The following is a 22252-nucleotide window of genomic DNA, read 5'->3' as shown; positions in this document are numbered from 1 at the left end:
TATTTTTTAAGGTAAATCAACGTTTTAAATATTTCTTTTAAAGAATTGTTGCATTGAGTCCCGACTTTATAAACAAAACAAAAAAGGCAAAACGATTTTTGACATTCCAAGTTACTTATTCGAAGTCTGTCTATGTATAATAGCTTTATGATGATGTAACTCAACTGGATTATCTGATTCTTTGTATGTTTTATTTGTTGTGTGTGGCTTTGCAGCATATGTGACTGGGTCTCTCTGACTTCTGCCTCCCAGACAGACACTGGGAAAATTAATCTTTTTCTAAAACATCCTCATTAGGGTAGCCAGCAGGTGAGCCAGCCAGATCTTAGCATATCATATTGGTAGCCAGTACGGTGGGAAATTGAAAATCTGTTCCACAATTCGAAGCTTTTTGGTAAGGTACAGCATATTGCATAAGGAACTTTTAATCTTTTTTTGTTTTGGTGTAACTATACAGTTTCTGATCCGAGTCATTCGTATAGAGATTCACATAGCATAACTTGCTGTCAACCAGTTCTAGGCAAAGAGTACAGGCGAAGAATTTGTGTGGACAAGACAATATTAGGAAGTCACCCAGAAATCCGTGGTTGCGAGAAACGTCTAATGCAAGATAAAGATGAATAATTACATGTTAAACATTTGTAGAAGCCAAAAGGATAATTTAATGCAATATATTTTTAATCGAAATTGGAATATTTTACTTTACACCACACTATAAGATTGGCCAAACATGTTTTAATGTACAGTCTTTCAGAAAAATCCACACATTTCCAACAGTCTGCGTGTACATCTGCAATGAGGAAATCGTAACACTTCAAGATAGGTTGAAGGTCAATTTATTGTCAAGACATCAAGAAACAGTTTTCCTGTTGCTTTCTTTGCTCCAAAAAGCACAAACAACAGAAGGCTATCATCAAATATATGAGTAGAATGCATTAAAAAAAAAAAAAATCATTGACAAATCTGAAGTGGTAAAAGTAATACACTTCAAGTGATATTTGTAAATTCAATTTAATTAGGTTTAAAATTGGCATTCTGAAAATAAGCAAATTTAGTTGATTAAATTAAAATCATTTGTTCCCGTGATTTGCTCACCGTGGCTCCTTTTTCAGCTCAACGACATACAATGAACAACTAATTCCATCGGTAGCACAACTGATGAGTAGGTCATAATAAATGTGACATTTTTAGAGTTTATGGTGGTCCACTATAGCACCAAAGGCATCATCACCTAACACATTCCAGTCCATTCAATTCACATGCCATTTTGAAATTATGAGTAATGTTAAGGCAAACTGAGCCTTGACATTATTGTAACTAATAGACTTCACACCGATCTGATTGGTTGGATCAGGTGATATTTTGCATTTTATGCAAAATCGGTGATCAGCTAGGTCTATTTGCCCAATCTATCTATGACATCATTGATCGGCTGCAGAATAAAATAACATCAATTTCTAAAGATCAATGCATTTCAACTGATTTTAATTATAAAAATGTGGGTTTTCACCAATCCCCCGCGACCCTTGTGAGGAATAAGCGGTCAAGAAAATGAATGGATGGATGGATGGATGGATGGATGGGTTTTCACCATTCGTCCTAATCATGTCAAGCCTAGTAAATTGTAACTATTTCCAATTATAACGAGTATTGCTCTATAAGAGTAACCCATTTTTAGTTAAGAAAGTTAACAAATATGCTTTGAACATGCTTAGTGAGATGATAGCCAACAACTGTAAGTTCCCAGTTTATACCTTGATGACTTGATTAGCCTTGAACAGACTACAGAGGTAGTATGGTATTATATTTAGGGTTAATACTAAAAACAACATGCCCTCAATTGTAGTAAAGTACGATGTCATGTATCAAATTGTTTCAAAATTAGCAAATGTGCATCAAATTGTGATTTGACAACACATTTTGTGCACACCTCACAAAATGTGCACTGCCATTCCGATAATAGAAAGTTTTACATGTGATTTATGGTATTGTATTTATTCAGCTGATGGTTTAAAAACCTGACTCAAGAAATGTCTTCAAATATTTGAGAAAAATCCAAATGAAAAAGGACATTTAACGGTTTCAATACCAAAGAGAGAGAGCGAGGAGAAAGCTCAAGAAGTCGAGGACTGATTTTTTTGTTTTTTTTTATACCAGGTTGGATTGTTGACAGGGATGCACATTATTGATAGAAAACCACACTTAAGTGTATTTTCATCCTATGGGACCTTTAACATCCTCTATTTTGCGGAACGTCACCTATCGCAGGTGGGCGTGGAACATAACACCCATAAAAAAAAGTGAGGGAACAGTATAATTGTAAATGGTGGTTATTACAAATGGGGGCAGATCAGAAAACAAAGTGTACAAAAAACATTGTCAGGCGATAGGTTGCACATAAACAATACAGTAATAAAAAAAAACACACAAGGCAGTAACATAATAAGAATTAAACGTCTGAAAACAGCCACATAATAAATTGAGTTGGCAAAATGTGTGTTTTAGGAAGTCACAACAGTTATCACAATCACTTAACAACATAATTGAAAAACCACAAAATACTTTTCAAGCTGCACAATCATACAGGCTGAGAGAGAAGTTGCAAGTGGACGGTCTAGAAGAACTCATTTGCTCTGTACAAAATACCGTACGCAGTGCAAGTTACTGTCATGATGGATTCAGACCTTTAGGGCTACACAAGGTGGGGATACTTCAGGCAGAATCTGTTGAACGCATCATAGATGGCCTGTCTAAAAACAAAACATAGGTAATCCATTAGAATAGAAAAACAGAAGTAGAAGTAGAAACAGAAGCAGTAAAACATCAGAACACAGTCACTAATCGATGCTAACACATACGGATGTAACGATATCCAAATATCACGATACAGTATTATCACGATATGAAGCTCACAATACGATAATTATCACGATATTGTGGGGAGGTTGGCGATATTTAAAAAAGGTCACAATATTGTAAAGAAAAAAAATGAGCTCATACTAACAAAAGCACAATATTGTGCTTTTGTACATAACAGCAATACATATAAACTACCTTCAATCTCTAATAACACTTAGCATTGAGGGACTTACTCGCTAATAAACGCACACATTGAGTTCCTCCACATATTGACTCACTTCACAAGCATATTAGGTTCCCCTTCATCTGACAATTAATGTATTTTAAATATAGGCCAAAACATGCCTAATGAAAATTAAACTGCACTAAAAAACTAGCCACCAGAGGGTACTACAACTGCACAAATGGGAATTAACCTGACTTTTTTTTATAACAGACGTAATGGCATTTAAATATCGTGAACATGACGATGACGATATTGTGGCAGTTTTAATATCACTATATCACGATATTGCTGGTATCGTTACATCCCTACTAACACAGACGCAAAGTCATCTTGACAGTAGATTTTTGTACCTGACCACCATATGATTTTGTGGTACCTGAAAATGTTCTGTTTAAACAGATAAGCACTGATATGTCCTCCATTCAGATAGCGAACTTCACATCCGGGCCAGATCTCCTGCAGACTGAGGACCCCCGTACGGGGGACATAGGCGTCCTCTTTGGCCTGCACCACGATGATAAGACTGGTGTCAACGGGGACTAGCAAACACAAGAAATACGGTTTTCAGTTGGGACAAGAAGTCAAAATCATACAGGTTGTTTACCTACCACAGCCACAAATGCACACAACGTGAAAATGAAGTATGTTCCCTCCATGATTTCTGTACACTCACCAGAGAAGTTGGCCATGTGTGTACACTCGTCCATCACTCCCTTCATGAAGCTTATCGACTCGCTGTGCAGTGACGGTCGACACGTTTTGGCTGAATTTGCCTTCGTCCCAGTCATTGATTTGTTTGCTTGCAAGCCACTTCAAAACAAAAAGGTTTAAGAGAATAGCCAATAAATTAAAGTAATAACAATAACTACGAGACTATACTAATTAATTTAAAGTCCCTTCCGCCACTAGTTTTTTCAGCGAGCGATTGACGACTGCTCCTTACTTGGGGGAATTCCAGTCGCAACGTCGCAGACACGTCCACATCAAAATTAAATCCTTAATTAAACTATAAACATTTTTTGACTGACCATGTCAAACCATATGATACGGAAAAATAAAATTACATAAAATCGAGATAATAATGCATTCAAACTGAACACCAACATTAACTCAGGAGCACAATATTAAAAAAAAAAAAAAAAAAAAAAAACTAACCTGCAAAACAAAAATCTAAAATAATTTGTGATGATTTTTTATTTTTTTTATTTATTTTTTGCTGTGTGCAAAGCGCGCATGCTCAGTGCAAACAATACCCTTACACCACCGAGCGAATGCTCCCTGCGCACACGCTGCTAATAATGAGAGTGCCACTGCCACCTAATGTAGTGGTTATTCTGGGACAGTAAAAAAAAAAAAAAAAAAATAATAATAATAATAATAATAATAATAATAATAAAAATAAAATAAAAAAATGAAAAAATAAAAAAGCATGTTCCCCGAGGTCAAACGTGCCCCCCTTGATGGAGCCTCGCTCCCACCCCACTATTTGAGAAGCACTGAGTTAACTATTGAAGTCATGCGATTAATTACGATTAAATATTTGAATCGTCTGACACCCTAATATATATATATATATATATATATATATATATATATATTTTTTTTTTTCCTTCCATAAGTACAGGACAACTGCATTACAAGTGCACCCAAGTACAAAAATGACAATATTCACATGAGCCACAAATGATCACCTTGGTAAAGAGTCTAAACTTGTCTTGGTGTTGTCCACTGATAATATTGTGTCTAGTTTGTCCCCAGCCACGCCCTCTCCGACCCACAGGCCAGGCCTCATTTTTGCCTTTCCTCCTACTCTGGAGTAGCAGCCCACTGACACACTGTCGTCTGGAGGATGCTCCAGTAGATGCTGGAAAGAACTCACTCGACCTGAAGAGTGTTTGACAAACTCTTGAGCCATCTTGAAGGAGTCGGCCTAACAAATGGAGACGCATCTGATTAAGCTTCCATGATGAAATAATAAGCCCTCAATAAAAACCAAGACTGTCAACCCACCCCACAATACTCCAACAACTTAATGATCTCTTCTTCATACACTGAATTAATGGCATATTGCTTCTCCAGCTCCGACCAATTCACTGCTTTACTTAGGACACCCTATGAAAACATCAAACGCACAAAAAAAGAAAAAATGACGTACATGCATCTTGTCGATACTTAGGGAAAAATAGAATGCATACAACCAGATGATGTATATTATCTTTTCAATAAAATATCATCAGTCAGTTAGGAGGTTGGTAATGCAATTCTACTACTGTGTGGATTACCGTGGTGAAGACACTTGAGGCAGTGGACCACGACAGGCAGGGAATCAGGGGGATAGGCTTCGGCCAATTAGTCACTGCTAGGGACGACATCTTGACATAAACAAATGTTTAAAAAGATCATTAAACTCTCATCCACGGTGTGTGCGGCACTAGGTCATTTTGGGGAAAACACATTGATGGGAAAATGTTCTCATTCTGACTTCACCTTGTCATCTTAACTTATTTTGTAGATTAATTACATGACTCAGTTTAGTGTTTACATCATTTCAATTGCCCCTCTTACCCTGACGTGCCAGTCACTCAGGAGCTCAGTAAATTCCGACTAATTACTCCAATCTTTATCTTCCCAAGAAAACTGAAGATTTGCTTTTCACTCTTTAGCCTTTACTTAAAGGGTTACTCAACTGCAAATCAAAATATATCTATTTATTTTTTGCTAATAAACTCTATATACGGGTGCCTAGCCTACTAATGTTGTCTACATGTCCAGGTCATTATTTTGACATTTTAGTGCATGTTTGTTGAAAGCTTGAATTTGGGGCCAAAACCATCTGTGTGGCACCATCTTCAGGTTAAACACTGGGATAAACACAATTTTGGCCTTCTCATTGGATGAGCAGAGTTTACCTACAGTGTTGGGAATGTTACTTCATAAAAGTAACTACTTATAGCTACACATTACTTGCTCAAAAAAGTAACTGAGTTAGTAATTGAATTACTTTATAATAAAAGTAACTTGTTAATAGAGAAATAAAGAGACAGCGAGAGAGAGAGAGAGAGAGAGAGAGAGAGAGAGAGAGAGAGAGGAGAAAAGAGAGGAGAGAGAGAGAGAGAACAAGAAAAAGAGAGAGAGAAAGAGAGAGAGAGAGGGGGGAGGGAGAGAGAGAAAGAGAGAGAACAAGAAAAAGAGAGAGAAAGAGGAGGGGGTAGAGAGAGAGCGAAAAGAGAGAACAAGAAAAAGAGAAAGAGGGGACGGGGAGAGAGAGAGTGTGAAAAGAGAGAGAACAAGAAAAAGCGGGAGAAAGAGAGAGAGACAGAGAGAGACAGAGAGAGACAGAGAGAGACAGAGAGAGAGAGAGAGAGAGAGAGAGAGAGAGAGAGAGAGAGAGAGAGAGAGAGAGAGAGAGAGAGAGACTACTAAAAATTTTATTTTGCCCAACATCAATCTTGTCAAACCTCGAATCCGTTCTAGGCTATAGTGACGTGGACTCTTGCTAAAACGCCAACATGTTTGTTGTGAGGGAAGACACGTCATGACACGTTTTCCTACGGCACCCCCAAAATAAAAGTCACTACACATTCCAGCTGTCAAGACACCTTTAGTGTGACAAGGTGCGACAACAACAGTGCATCTACCTGTGCGCAAACGACATTTTCATGAATGGACTCAGAGCAAGCGTTCCAGAAAAGCATACACGACCGCGCAACCTACTGTAAGCTTATTTGGAGCCTTGAAACATATAAAACAAGGGGCAAGAGGAAATGATTGAACAATTAAACAGCACGAGTTGCACTGCTGATTTTTTTTCTTGGCTATTTCATTTCACCAAACTGACGCGTAACCAAAAGGAGATGACAGAATGTGGGATGATATTGTCACTTACATATCCTCCCATGGAGATTCCGGTCATTCCAACGGGCGAGTACCCCTCCCTCTCCAGCCAATGGAGAAGCACAGATGACTCCAAGATCAGAGCTCCGCCCATCACAAACAGGTCTGACACATTCTTTAGACAGGACCGCCTAAAAAAGATCATTGGCCATTAGATTCGGAGTCTAAAAAGCCTACAATACAGCGACAACCGAAATTAACATTCACTATTTTGACTGATTTTGCAAGCTACACAGAATATTCTGTTCTATTGCTATAACAACATGGAACCTACCAGAAGAAATATTAGTCTCTTCTTTCATCAGCAAAAAAAAGTATATTGGTATCTGTTTACGTTTTGCAGCAATTAACATTAGAATATAGCTAAGTGTCATCATTATTCATATTCCTGGTGAAAACAAGGTCAAAAAGAGCTTGTTGCAACATGGCCCCCCTGGCTTATGTTTTATAGACTGTTGCCACGTGCTGGCCGTTTTCTGTAATAACTACTATTGCTTTAAGCAACCGCTTCATGTCTGAAGCTGCCTTATGTATGCTCTAGCATTAAAAAAAAAAAAAAAACATACAAAAAAAACGTATAAACACATTTTTGGTATTGAATGAATTAAATATATGTGGTCATGTATACACAATTTTAATTTTCAGCTCGAAATAATTCAAATTATACTGCATTGTTAGATGATTGAATGGTATTTCATGGTCATTCTTAATAAATTCATTCTTATCTAGTCTCTTTCTTCCCTCTCTCTACCTGCTGTGCTTTGACTTCCTCTCACAGTCCAAAAACATTTACCGGTAGCGTAATTTCCGGACTATAAGCCGCGACTTTTTTCACACGCTTTCAACCCTGCGGCTTATACAATGATGCGGCTAATTTATGCATATTTTTCTCACGGCCGCCGGGGGCGCTCAAGCAGAAAAGGTAAGAGTGAGACAGGTGGAATATATGTGTCGAGGAAGACACAAGTTTAGTGTAACTTTGCGCTTTGTGCATGAATAAATTTAGCATGAATAGACCTTCATCATGGAAAATACAAGAAGTCTCAGTCTCAGTGACTTTTACCGGTATGTTTTTTTAAACCAGCTGTTAGTGCTGTATTACTACCGTATTTGCTGCTGCATGTGTTACTGCCGCGTCACAGGCACTGTTTGGAAAGAAAAGCTAAGGTACATTATTAAACCTTTGAAAACTCTTTCTGTGTACCATCTGTCTTTGTAAATATCTCATGTTTCAATGTGGGCACGCGTGGCTTTTAGTCAGGTGCGGCTAATGTATGTGCAAAATGCTTTTTCCTTTAGAAATGTACTGGGTGCGGTTTATAATCAGGTGTGCCTTATAGTCCGGAGATTACGGTAAATTAGGCAACGGTTTGTTAAACACTAAACTATCCGTAGGTGTGAATGTGTATGGATGGTTGTTTGTTTCAGTGAGTAAAAAAGTTGAAACTTACAACTGGTCTTTTGGTTTACGATAGCCATGTGAAACAGAGAGTCAAGGGATATATTTGGAGGCGGAAAGACAACCGGGACAACACAAACCATCGGCAGAAAGAATTTAGACAGAGGGCAACCCACTCAACAGAACGTGTTACATAAAACATTGCCAGTGTGCAAAACCAACAGAAGGATATAATAAGGGTTCTCCAAAAGGAGAGAAGCCATTCCTGCTTCTTTGACCATAGGCCTGGCCATCAGGGTCCTTCGTCGCCAGAAGAACTACAATGAAAACATCTTGTTAAAATGATGTTTAGTGAATTTACATTTGTACAAGTGGATTCAAAAATATGTTTTTGAAAAAAAAAATAGCTTACATGATCCCCAGTGCCAGCCAAGTGAATACATACTGGTCTGTTGCTCTGCCATCTTTTAGGAACTATAAACTGGAACCTGAAAATATGTCAGTGTAAATAACAATGCACTTGAGGACATTTTAAGCGTCTTCACTTTATCCTCTTGACAAACTAAGTGCTCATTTTACATCATTTATAATCACACACACGCCAACAATAAATATACGACACCGAAATAAAGTCTACTTGCACAATGACATGTAGTGTACTGTATGCCCAAATATTAATTATTATATTCCAGTTATATAAATGACAGATTGTACACTGTGGCCAATACAAACATCAATATTGGTCTTGCATAAACCAGTATATATTTTTTTTGTACATTCAGAGAGCCATGTTGACAGTTAGTTACACAATGTAAACATTTCAGAATACTTAAGTCCATCCATCCATCCATTTTCTTGGCCGCTTATTCCTCACAAGGGTCGCGGGGGGTGCTGGCGCCTATCTCAGCTGGCCCTGGGTAGTAGGCGGGGGACACCCTGGACTGGTTGCCAGCCAATCGCAGGGCACACAGAGGCGAACAACCATCCACACTCACAAGCACACCTAGGGACAATTCGGAGCGCCCAATTAACCTGCCATGCATGTCTTTGGAATGTGGGAGGAGACCGGAGTAGCCGGAGAAGACCCACGTGGGCACGGGGAGAACATGCAAACTCCACCCAGGAAGGCCGGAGCCTGGAATCGAACCAGAGTCCTCAGTACTGGGAGGCAGACGTGCTAACAGACTGTGCCGCCCTACTTAAGTCTAGTTTTATATTTTTATTTTGTGCCATCCCAAGAGTGTCATTCATATAATTGATTTACTCATTATTATTTCAGTTGTTTAACTAATAACCTCTTTATTTGACCTTTATTGAACTATGTATGTCAGTTGAGGACCATTTCTTATTTACGATCTGGTCAAGAGACTGCATATATATATTTTTATTTTTATTTTATTTTTTTTAAATCAGGTATAATGACCATCAATTATTCACAGATTTTCACCACTGTACTGTAGGGATGCAACGATATCCAAACATCACGATACGATATTATCACGATATGAAGGTCACGGTACGATTATTATCATGATATTGGGGGGGGTTGCCGATATTTAAAAAAGATCACAATATTGCAAAAAAAAAAAATTTTTTTAAAAGAGCTCATACTAAAAAAAGCACAATATTGTGCTTTTGTACATAACAGCAATGCATATAAACCACCTACAATCTCTAATAATATTGAGGCACTTACTTGCTAATGCAATTACACATTGATCGCTTCACAAGCAAATTAGGTTCCCCTTCATCTGACAATTAGCATAGATTTTAAACATAGACGGCCAAAACATCCCTAATGAAAATTAAATTGCACTATTAAACTAGCCACTAGAGGGTTCTAGAAGTGCACAAATGGAAATCAACCTGACTTTTTTAACAGATGTGTTCCTTTTAAATATTGAGAACATGACGACGACGATATTGTGGCAGTTTTAATATCACTATATCGCCCTTATCGTGACATCCCTACTGTACAGTAGTCATTATAATATTGGTAAAACATATACTGTGAATCCCTGCATACTGCTAGTTTGACATTGTGCAGATGTGTAGTCAGCTGCTGGTGAATCAAGTATCAGGTTTAATACCTTGCTTTCACAGCCTCGGTTGGCAGGATTCCAGGAACTAAGTGCTCCAGAGGTGAAATGAAGACACCGTCATGGATGTAACAATCAGCGTGCGCCTCTGTCTGTATAAAAATACACTTGGATAAAAAACCAATAGAAACACTATACATATGAAGAGTATTCAAAGAGAGACAAACTAAAATACCTTGTTTATATAAACTGGATAGTCCTCGGGCACCAGAAACTTACACCTCTCTCTGTCTCCAATGATCTTACGGAACTCAAAAATTCTGCAGAGCACAAGCCCACGAGTTCAACATCAGTACAAATCCATTTGCTCCATTCCTGATTATCAGCACTATCTCAGAGAACTTATACAGTACTATTATTTTCGGAATTAGCTTTATTGGCCAAGTAGGTAAAACATAACACAAAATCTGTCTTCACAGTCACTGTAGACAACCAAGAAACATGAAAATAACAATGACCAACAGAGGGAGACAGTACGGGAAGCCTGGTGGGTCAGTATCAGCGCCCAGAGTTTCTTAGATGAGAACAGATAAACATGTTTGTTTGTTTGTTTTTATCGCAATATCTGTGCTCATCTGTGGTCCCTTAAAAAGCGGGGCACAGCATGAGCCTGAAAAAAAAAAACAGCACATACAGGCACATAATGAAAAGCATTTTTTAACCTGAAAAGTTGAAACCAAACTCAACAAACAAAATGACTTTAGTTGTGTGACACAAACTATGTGATATTACATATATAAAGAAAAAATGTATTTTATCTCAAGTACACCACAGTACTTCATGAGAGGGATCTCTCGCATTTGCAAAAAAAAATGCTTGTGATGGTAAAAATAGGTTAGGCCAATGTGTATAGAGGTTAACAATGGTGAACAATCATGGTATGCAAACCAAAAGAGCAGTGACATGATTTCCTTCACTACCTACCTCTTGAGGTCTTCAGGCTTTCCCCAACCCCCAATGAAGAGTTTGCTGAGGAGTAGCCTTCTGTAAAATACATCCAGCCGACTCACACCCATGGACCAGCACCAGGCATCTAAACAGAGAAACACTTTTAAGTGAATTAAGTGAAAAACATCAGAATCACATAAACTTATTAGCGTTTAAAAGGTCACCATATAAAAATAGTAAACATACATTTTTAGCCAACTCGAGTACTTTGGTGGCAACTGGCAAGTAATCAAATTGTCACACACAAGGTCAGTTGAAATAACTTCGGTGTGTGGTGACCTTTAATCTGAATTCGCAGCGACAACCGTAACTATGCAAACACTTGCGCAACAACATTCTACACTACATGTCTGCTCATAGCTCAAACAGGAAAACATTGCAGGGATGAACAACGAAGCCGAACCTACTTAAATGCGTCACGAATTTTTCAAGCAAACAAGTAGGTTACCGGACACAATATTCGGGCAGATATTATGTATGCGCATCAAGTTACAGTCGCAATACAACAAAATAAGTTCTTGCTCCAAATGCAAGCATCATGTCCATAAGATAGAGTTGGACCGTTTGGTGACTTTCATGCGTGAGTCGTTATGCTTCCTGGTTGAACGAAGAACGTTCACACCTTATCTTCACGCCGAGTTGTCCAAAGTTTCATTACGAGCTACAACCACTAGCTTAGCGTTGCTCATTCATTCTGCAACGTTTTCAATCGGCCTGCAGTGGATCGGAAGAGTAATGTGTTAAGCGAACAAGCAGACATATTTCTGATAAAAAGTGATAATTGGCATTACCTCACTCTATGTACAAACGTTGCTGTGTTTGCTGTGAATTTATTGGTAGAACAGAGTGGCAGCCGCCAGCCAGTAAGTAACCCTTCAGATAAATGTCATACCCGTGGCATGCACATCCTATATTAATAGATTTGAACCTGGGCATTAAGTCGTACGTCAATTTGGCTGCCATATTGGATGTGGCACAGTTGATAATTGTTAAGTGGCCAAAGTTGTGTGTGCTCCCTCCGCCCGTTGACGAGTACTGCTAGTAGTAGTGACGCTGTAAAATTCTACTAGGACTCAACATAGTTTTCCCAGTTTTTAGCAGTACTAGTAGCGAGTCAATTATATTAAAAAAAAACAAAAAACAAAAAAACATAAAAATCACATACGTTCCTATATTCGTGCCTGCCTGTTTCCAAAATACTCGTATATTTGTCTGCATGTGGATGCGTGAACGAGAAACATTATTTTTCATTTTTTAGATGAGTGAGTTATAAAGTTCGGCCCATTCACTTGCATTAGTTTATAGACTACCATGGATTTATGAATGTACCATGAATAGGACCCTCGTGACTGTCGTTGACACTGTCGTTGACTGTCGTTGACTCAACTTTTGGATGAAAACACGGTTATCAGTCTATTTGTATTCGTTGTCTTGAGTGATTGTTTCAATGATTATGTTGAAGTTGTACTTTGTGTTTGCAATTTAAAAAAACAACAACAAACAAACACGGTTATCAGTGTGTGTTAAGCTTCTCAAAGAGCAAAATTCACTGTATACGTTGACCATTCAGAGTATTTTATATGTGAATTGTGACTCACTGAGGTTGGTTTCTATTTTGCAGGGATTTTTTTTCCTTATGGGCTTTTCTTTAACACTTGATAGATGATGGCTAGCTGACAACATGATGCAGACGAATCTTGACCCATTATGGTTGTAGGATGCCTGCAAGTCCCGGATTGTGGCGTCCAGTAGTCCTTATAGTGCAGCCTCCTAAGCGTGCAAGAGGAAAAATGCTAATTTCTGGCAGAATACGCGTACCGCTTGATTTGACAGGGGACACCATCATTTAAATGTGGCTCCACCTCAAGTGCGTACATTTCATAAAGGTGCATTAGCGTAAGCTACACTTAAATAGATGGGAGAATCGGTATGGACGCAACCCAAGTGTACGCAAGTCACAATGTACCGTAGCCCAGTAGTTAAAGGGGCTGTCTGCCGGATTCACTCAGGAAAATGCACTTTTTTACTATAGAATGTACACACTTTAACTTTCTCTCAGTATACACATCTGTTTTTTTGTTCATCTTTTGTGGTAATTTCACACACTAAGCTTCTATGGGTGAGTGAATGAAAAAAATAAAATAAAATTCGTGCGTGCTTTCAAATTGCCGCGGGAGTGACGTCACGCAGCTGACACGTTCGCCTGGCCCCGTTTGCGACATGACCCCCCCACCCCCGTCCCCCCCGCTCTGCTGGAGGGTTGTAAACACTGTCTTTCCACTGAAACGTCCCGCTGTTTACTAAACAAACACAAAATGGCAAAATAAAGGCTGGGGAGGTGGGGGTTTAGCATGAAATGACCACAAAAGATGAACAAAAACACAGATGTGTAGACTGAGAGAAAGTTAAAGTGCGCACATCCTGTATTTAAAAAGTGCATTTACCTGAGTGAATCCGGCAGACAGCCCCTTTAACCTAAAATACATTACATTGTGGTATACGGTATTCACTTATCTGCTCGGCCATAAACGCAAAACAATCGAAAAACTGCAAATACTGCAGTAGCCCGTTCGTATGTCGGAGCGGCCAAGAAATCTCGGTCACTACTTTGTCAGCTTCATCGCACATTTAGCATGAGCTGATGACATCCATAACCATGATTATATTATACAAATTATATATGTCAAGTTGAACGTTTGTTAACAAACGCTTGCGGTACCTTTTCATAATCATTGACCAACAGTAGTCACCAAACTACACTACACTATGTTGACATTTGTTTCACACCAAGCCAACCAATTGGAATTAAATTTATTTTATTGCAGTTGCCTTCACTTCTGTCCATGCAGCATACTGTCATTCGACTCAATTCATATACAGTATTATTGTCTTTATCTTTAGCATATACATATATATATATATATATATATATATATATATATATATATATATATATATACATACAGTGTATATATATATATATATATATATATATATATATATATATATACATATATTTATTTATTCATATATATTTGTGATTGCCAAATTGATTGATGGATCGTATGATGTAATGTGTTAATCTTTCATATGGCTTTACTGTTGTATGATATATTTTTATGAACGTTACCGTTTGTATTGAATCAGTGTTGTATTCAAGAGCCATGAAAGCAATTCAGGTACGATAAAGTCACTTGACTGTATTTCTGCTCATTTAATTTCATTTGACAAAGTCTGACATAAAGACAGTCAATGTGAAACATCAAAACAAAAGCATTCTTTAATGTTTTGGACAGACAGTCTTATCACATAATCATAAGTGCCTCACCTGGAGGTAATATGGAGTCTCACACAATCCTCATGTTATGATCAATTGTAAATGGACTGCTGACTGTTTCCATGTTTTACTGAGGCGTTTGATCTTTGTGGTAAGACTACTATACACATTAAACCAAGCTGGATTCCATTAAGTCAAGCCAAAAAGAGAAGTTTAAGACATACCAATAATTTAACCTCCTTTTAAGAGTACTACTAACGGAAATTGCCGAATGAATAAATCAGTGGCACATTTACCAATCATTTAAAGAAAAAAAAAACATGCACAATACAGTTCGGTGACCTATAAATAGCAACAGTTTTTCAGAGAAATGTTTCTAAAGCGAGTCCACAGAACAAGGCATGTTCGGGCAATTGGTGTTGCGACCAGTTAGCCCATATTTTGGCGGTTTCCATAACCTCTGCGATGGTCGTCTTTCCAGTCATCCCACTTCCTGGCTTTCATCAAAGAATCTTCATCATCATTTTCAGCCTGTCGCTCCTTTTCTTCCTCTTCACGCTCCTTTGCATCGGTGTCCTCATCCACTGCAACCCTTCGGGGAACTCCGTGATCAGGCAGGACTCCATGTTTCTTGTGCTGATCATACCAGTCATCCACTGTCATGGTGGGAAGGCTGGGATAGCCCGCCCCAAGCACCTGAGCCTGGGGAACATATCAATATTAAAGTGAAATAAATTTAATATTTGCATGAAAAAAAAAAACAAAACAAAACATGTTTCCCCCCTCCAATTAATTGTTCAGCTGTACCTTTTACCCAAACTAACCTGCATAGCATCCTTGGTGAGGATGAACGGTTTCATGGGAGGCCTGCTGGGTTTCGCAGGCTGTGCGGCACCAAGTTGCATCTGATCCATACTCTTCAGTATTTGCATCTCCTGGTCTATGCTCTGTACTTCATCCAGGCACAGAATCACCCACTTCCGGACATTCAGCAAATAAAAATCCCTGCTAGTTTCATCATCGGCCTGTCCACTCTCCACAGATCTCCGCACATCTGACAGTCTGGCCTCCAGCTCCTTCTTCTGACTGTATCGCTCAATTTTAGCTTGTCTTTGTGCAGCCATGGCAACCAAATTTGAAGTACTGGGCATAGGCTGGGGAAAAAATACATTGCATAGTTAGTTAATAACATTGATAAAGAATATTGCTCAATATATGAATTTCTAATGAGAATTCATCATTGGAAACTGGCCCATTATAAATTAAAGTAACTCAGTTGACACTTGTCTAGTTAGAACAGTAATTTAAACACAAAGCAGTGACCTCTATTTACAACCCATATAAGGATATTGTAATACAGTCTCTTCATCTTGTAACTTTTCTCAAACGACGTAAGAGCTTCTTTTGGAAAACTAAAATATGGAGGATGTAACTTACCGTGCAGGTGGAGGGGGCATTTTCTGCTGCTTCGTCAGGAACTGTGCTTTCAGTCACGGACTCCGGCAGATGAAACTCGGATATGCTATAGTCTTTACATCTCTTGAGGAAATCCACAAAGTAAGCCCGGGCTGTTTGGACAATTTCCAGTCTTTTGTCGCGACCTGTCAGCTTCATGGTGAGCGCTCCTAAGAGAGCGGGACTCAGCAGATATTTGAGGTCCGCTGTGGCAATCTCCTCCAACTCTTCGTTGGGACTGAACAAGTCCAGCTGAGCAGCCATTCGGGATGTTTCTTCTAACATACTGATCGCACGTTTAACTCGGACCTGAACACTGTTTGAAGCAAGAGGATCATTTGTATTGTCTACCTCATCAAATATCTTCCAACCACGGTCAAACAAGTCCGATAATTTGGGAGCTTCGGCAACTGACTGCGAGTCCTGCCTCTCACTGCCGTTTATTTCACATTCCGCCATGTTGGTACAAGTTCCGGGATATTTCTTTTTCGTTTTGACTATATGGAGTTATTGGACATTACTGCCCTCTATCGGTACAAAATGTCAGCTCATTCACAAGAAACAAAACTGCAACCCCGTTGCCGACAGTTAACTATTTATTTATATTCACTGTAAGAAATCAATTTCCGCCAGTGGGGAATATTTATTTATTCATTAAGTGTCCCTTTTCCACTAGTGGAAATACATATACACACTGTATGTACTGTTTTGGAGATAACTTTATGAAATTGGCAGAACCTAAATGAACGCAGCAGTTATTACAATGAATGGCTTTACAGCTAAATATGAGGTCTTATTCACATTAATCTATCTCTTCCACCACCGTCGCTCACCTAAAAATGTAGCGTTTCATTACCCATCATCATGATCTTCTAATTCAGGGGTAGCGAGATCCGGTCCTCGAAGGCCGCAGTGATGCTGGTTTTGGATATTTCCCTTCTTCAACACAGCTGATTCATGATCAGCTCATCAGCAAGCTCAGCAGAAACCTGATAACGAGCCTGTTAATTGGAATCAGCTGCACTTCGAGTAGGGAAATCTGCAAAACCTGCAGGACACCGGCCCTCGAGGACCGCAGTTTGCCACCCCTGTTCTAATTCGATGTTATGTATCGCATCCATATGTAGATAAACTGTCACAATAGTCACATGGCCCACATTAGTTTATTCTACAGAAATTTAGTTACAGTACTTTTGGATTTGGGTGGATGGCTGTTTGGATTTAGTAGTTGGTTGAATGTTGCCACAAGAAAATAATTTCACATCCCCAGGCAAACTCATTTACTGAATACAATGTTGACTGCAGAGTATGGAAACACAGTTTTAATAAACAGTTTATTAGAAATGAGATGATTTAATATATTTTTTTAGTGCACCTGAAGAGAATATGAGGTTGAAAATTGATGGTTGGCTACATTTTATAACACAGAGCAAAGGGTTTCAAATGTTTATTCATGGCTCAGAGAAACCCTTACCAAATAACTTGGGTGATGAGTATATCAGCACATTATTTCAAAGTAACTTTATAATTTTCATATTGCTTATAAAATGCAATGTCACATTAAATGAGTTGAATCTCTGCGAAAACCAGAGATTGAGTTGTTCAGGGTTCAGACTTGGAAAGACATTGCAGTCCTGGCAATCGCCAGCGGTGAGAACTGGTATGGATCCTCAAGTCCAGCCAATCTTGTTGAGAAGAGCCCAGAGCTAAACTGGAAGAAAAGAAAGCACAACATTTATTTTTGGTGCTCAAAACACTGATGGTTTGAAACATTAAAATGTAAAATGTAAACCAGATTGAATTTTACTGTATGCAGTGTCCAGATTCTTACTTAAGAGGAATGGTAGTAAATAGAGTATGAAATGAAATAACCTCATATAATCAACCTCTGCTGTTTGCGGGGGATAGGTACCAAGCCCTACTGCAAACAGCATACATTTACAAGTTATTGACATATCACATTGGATTAAAATGGTTTCAAGACATAATATAGAAGTATGGATTAGAGAGGAGAGGAAAAAAAATAAAAAAAATTGTATTTTTATTGACACTGGTGTTTACCTTGGTAAAAATGCTGTATCTTTCAAATATATAAACTATTCGACACGTTAATAATATAGCTGAAAGTCTACCTTGGGGCAAGGTAGGGCTCTCCCGGGATAAATGGGCCCACTGAAGGAATGTCAGTGCTTCGAACGGAAGGATTTGACTGAGTCATGAAGTCCCCTTCCATACCCCTCAGGTTGATTATGCTGCTCCCCACTGCTGCACTCAAGCTGTCTCTACTGCTCTTTGTGGGACCTGGAAATAGACACATACAGGTTCGTTCCACTAATATCGGGGGGCGCAGATTGGATTTAAACTGTTCAAATATGGCATTATTATATAGTGTTGTTTACAGTATATTGTGAAATGCAGAAAATTACAGACACCAAACGCTAAGAGCCTATTCATGCTCTCCGCATACATGTGCCTGTATGCTGCATGATGGTCGAGCTGACCTAAATATTATCATCCCTCTGTGGTCGACTACGTGTTACCTGTTTTTTTTTTTGTTTTTTTTCCTCATGGACGGAATGCATAGAAGTGCAGTGATCATCATTGTGCAGAACAACCAACAAAATTGTCTCAAGCTTGTGTGAGAGTCGCTCATATCCCAATCCTTATAATTCAAATTCAAATTTTTTGGAGTATCAGCATCTTTATTATATAAAAGGTGCACCCAAAGTAAATTTGAAGTTGTTCTTGAACCATTTGGAGTATCAGCATTTTATTTATTTATTTATTTTAAGATACTTAGAATTTTTGCCACCGGTGGGACATCCGCATGATACGGACCAATAAAACAAACCTATTCACTTAGTGAAGACTAGGGATATAACGATAACGGCAATATTGTGATATTGCGATATTAAAACACCACAATATTCTTGTCGTCGAGATATTAAAAGCAGCTCATCTGTTAAAAAAAAAAAAAAAAAAAAAAGTCAGTACAAGCTTTGAAAATCTAACCTAATACCCAATCATAAGAATAATCCCCTCCAGAGGTTGGAATTCCGTCAATATCAACTGAAGGTCCGTCAATCCGTCAATAACAGATCCCCATTTTGTTGACGATTGATGGGAAACTTAAAAAAAAAAAAAAAAAAAAAAAAAAAACTTGATGGAAGTGGGTTTGTCTGTCAATGTATTCATCAATTCGACAGACGTTCCAATTTGATTGACGGATGCCCACCTCGAAAGATGAAAACATTGCCGGACGCTCATTTTGCCGCATAATCGACAAATGACGGATTAACGGGTCGGCTTGAAATATTGACGGATTGACGATGACGGAAGTGTGTCCAAACTGTTCACAATTGCCGAATGACAAAGGCTCAAAATTCATTGACGTGCCAATATCTGCTTTCCTCATGAATTGAAAGTTCACGACTCACAGCAATATATGAAAGGTTCCCAGGCTCTGCTCCGCAGGTATGGTCTGACCTGTGGCTGCTGAAGCAGGCATAATACTGCAGAGTCCACCTGTTGAAATACTCTGGAGAAAGACAAGGGAAATAACCACCCTGCTCATCAAAACAACCGTTTCAGAAATTATACCAATGTAGATTTTCAAATTATATTGTGATTCAATGCACCTATGCGATGCTTCTCATAATTATTAAAATGATTTGTGCACATTACGTAAAGGGATACTTCACTTATTTAGCCCATTATAGCAATAAAAAGTTAATATTTTGTCTATAATTAATTTAATACTTTCATTATTTTTCACGTACAATTAGTACCTTTAAAAACACATTTTGCAACTTGCTGTCGACTGAAAATGACATCACAAGGGCTCAGGCAACCAATCACAGCTCACCTGTTTTCTAGGTTTGGTCACGTGACATTCACAAGCTGAGCTGTGATTGGTTACCTGAGCCCTTGTGATGTCATTTTCAGTCGACAGCAAGTTGCAAAATGTTTTTTTAAAAGGTACTAATTGTATTTGAAAAATAATGAAAATATCAAATTTATTACAGGCAAAATATTAATGTTTGACTGCCAAAAATGGCTAAATAAGTAAAGTACCACTTTAAAGTAAGACAAACCTTTAATAGCTCAGGTACAGATAAAGCGTTACAATTAATAACTATTGAGCAAACTCACAATGCCTTCATATCATTAACACATTTGCTCCCAAAAACTTATAAAAATGTTCTATTTTAAATATTGCCATGGTCCCAAAAACAATGTTTTTTTTGTTTTGTTTGTTTTTTAATGCTAGAGCATACAGAAGGCTTTGATGCAGCCTCTGACCTGAAGAGGTCGCTTAAAGCAATGGTAGTCATTACAAAAACGGCCAGCAGGTGGCAGCAGAGTATGAGAGAGCAACCAGGGCCGTGTTGCAAAAACCTCTTTTCAACAGATTTGTGAATAATGATGAAACTTTACTTTTTTTTCCCCAGATAAAAGAAGAGACTAATCTTTCTTTTGGGAGGTTCCATGTTTTTATAGCAATATTCTGTGGGCCTTGCAAAATCAGTCAAAATCCAGTAAAACAGCCGCAAGTGTAAGGGGCTGTTTCAGTGAAAATGGCTGGGAGTGAATGAGTTAATGTTACACCAGGGCATGATGATACCTAAGGCTGAGTAGTCGCTGAAGGAGTTCCTCCGGCAGACCATATTTGTCAGAGCAGATCAATTCTCTGATAGAATCAAAGTCCTGCTTTAGTTGGAGCGCCCCCTGCACACTGAGGAGGGAAGCAGAAGACATAACGTTATTTCTATATTATATTTAAGTTAGTAACTTAATAGACATGTCGGCGGAATATACCTGAATTTTATCCGTTGTTTTAGGATGTGCTCCATCCATGCCTCCATGAAAGCAGTCATGGTTAAACTGAGAGCTTGGACGCGGACGTCATCCGAGAGTAATGCCACACCATCCAAAACCTGACCAATCACATTCTGAGCAGCCTGTGAAGCGTACTCACTGGGGCTGATAGGAAAGCCTGTTGAGCAAAAGAAAGCGGCAATGAAAAATATCAGCAAAACAAATGTTGCAATTTCACCTTCTGCATAGTCATTGGCATGTTTATTTTCATTTTCTACATCATATCCTGTGTTAACTAAATTGGAGGAAAGGATACAGTATGGACAAAGTGTCAAATGCATTTCTGTACAAGTCTGTGCACATTTCTCTGCAAAGAGGATTGAGTGTTGTATGGCTTTGCACAGTCATACTGAAGTCCAGTACAGTACCTGGCCTGAGGTTGAGTCTCCAGTGTCCAGCATAGGGCATGGTCTGCTCAAAGAGATCGGCAGATATTCTTTTGCAGTCATCAGAAAAGGTTTTTAACACCAGAGAGGAAAAAGCCTGATGAAAACAAAACAAAACAAAACAAAACAGATATCAGTATCTATAGTCTGTTGGTTGCTTAATCGCCACAGTAAGGATGCCTGAATTAAAAGAGAGCCAATGCATCTCCATCGATTCAACACAACATCAAAAGTACGTCTGCTCATGTACATGCACCAAAATATTTCACTTTACACCTTAATCTCTTGCCAAGAGTGCCTACAGAGTGTTTCACCTGCAGCTCGGAGGAAGCTGCATCAACCTTTTGGAGTTGCTGCTTTAGCACAAGTTGGTTATGGACATGAAGAGTGGAAAGACAATTATTGTCTGAGTTCATCACCAAACATTTAGCCTGCTGCACCATTTTGTCCAACGACTCTCTCAGCACCTGTTGAGAAAAATGAATTGTCTTATTTATTGACATACTATTGGCCCTCATTTAATGTGAGTTGAGCATTATTATGCAAAATCTTGTGGTGGTGGATACACCACCTCCCCTAGTTCCCGAAATCAGGGCATCTAAAACGTTTCTCTTTACACCAGGGGTGTCAAACATACGGCCCGCGGGCCGGATCAGGCCCGCAAAGGGGTATAATCCGGCCCGCGAGACGACTTTGTAAAGTTAAAAAAAATAAATTGTAATGTCGGACCAATTAATCAGCCAGCCAACAATCAAATATATACATTTGTAATTTCACAAGCAGTCCTCAGATGAGTAATGTAACTTGTACACGGAATCGCCGTGGAAGTCA

At 38.7% G+C, this 22252-nt stretch overlaps 3 protein-coding genes across 7 annotated transcripts in view; all 3 read right to left on the bottom strand.

Annotated features, from left to right (window-relative positions):
• Positions 1-820: 820 nt before the first annotated feature.
• abhd18 (abhydrolase domain containing 18) lies at positions 821-12310 on the bottom strand. The gene is made up of 14 exons (XM_077532948.1): positions 12217-12310; positions 11402-11510; positions 10653-10737; positions 10469-10569; positions 8791-8866; positions 8611-8695; positions 8431-8458; positions 6972-7110; positions 5368-5457; positions 5096-5197; positions 4777-5015; positions 3759-3895; positions 3462-3624; positions 821-2750 (listed from the first exon to the last, which is right to left on the bottom strand). Exons 2-14 carry the CDS (start codon positions 11491-11493, stop codon positions 2693-2695), a joined length of 1395 nt encoding a protein of 464 aa, XP_077389074.1. The 5' UTR covers positions 11494-11510; positions 12217-12310; the 3' UTR covers positions 821-2692.
• Positions 12311-14624: 2314 nt separating this feature from the next.
• Positions 14625-16657, bottom strand: igbp1 (immunoglobulin (CD79A) binding protein 1). The gene is made up of 3 exons (XM_077531933.1): positions 16140-16657; positions 15527-15856; positions 14625-15404 (listed from the first exon to the last, which is right to left on the bottom strand). The coding sequence occupies exons 1-3, from the start codon at positions 16614-16616 to the stop codon at positions 15132-15134; spliced, it is 1080 nt and encodes a 359-aa protein (XP_077388059.1). The 5' UTR covers positions 16617-16657; the 3' UTR covers positions 14625-15131.
• An 807-nt stretch (positions 16658-17464) lies between these two features.
• Positions 17465-22252, bottom strand: part of ccdc142 (coiled-coil domain containing 142) — a 30380-nt gene continuing 25592 nt past the window's right edge. For all 5 annotated transcript variants that reach the window (XM_077532937.1, XM_077532940.1, XM_077532942.1 and 2 more), the window contains 7 exons: positions 21736-21888; positions 21404-21518; positions 20976-21153; positions 20782-20892; positions 19595-19695; positions 18290-18458; positions 17465-17868 (listed from right to left, as the gene is read on the bottom strand). In XM_077532937.1, coding sequence (XP_077389063.1) covers positions 17760-17868; positions 18290-18458; positions 19595-19695; positions 20782-20892; positions 20976-21153; positions 21404-21518; positions 21736-21888 — 936 coding nt within the window. In that variant the 3' untranslated portion in view covers positions 17465-17759. The remainder of the gene's footprint in view (positions 17869-18289; positions 18459-19594; positions 19696-20781; positions 20893-20975; positions 21154-21403; positions 21519-21735; positions 21889-22252) is intronic.

Source organism: Festucalex cinctus, chromosome 9 (genome assembly GCF_051991245.1).
Source record: "Festucalex cinctus isolate MCC-2025b chromosome 9, RoL_Fcin_1.0, whole genome shotgun sequence".
In the NCBI taxonomy this organism is placed as follows: Eukaryota; Metazoa; Chordata; class Actinopteri; order Syngnathiformes; family Syngnathidae; genus Festucalex; species Festucalex cinctus.
The sequence above is the reverse complement of the archived record's forward strand: the minus strand, read 5'-3'. Positions and strand labels throughout refer to the sequence as shown.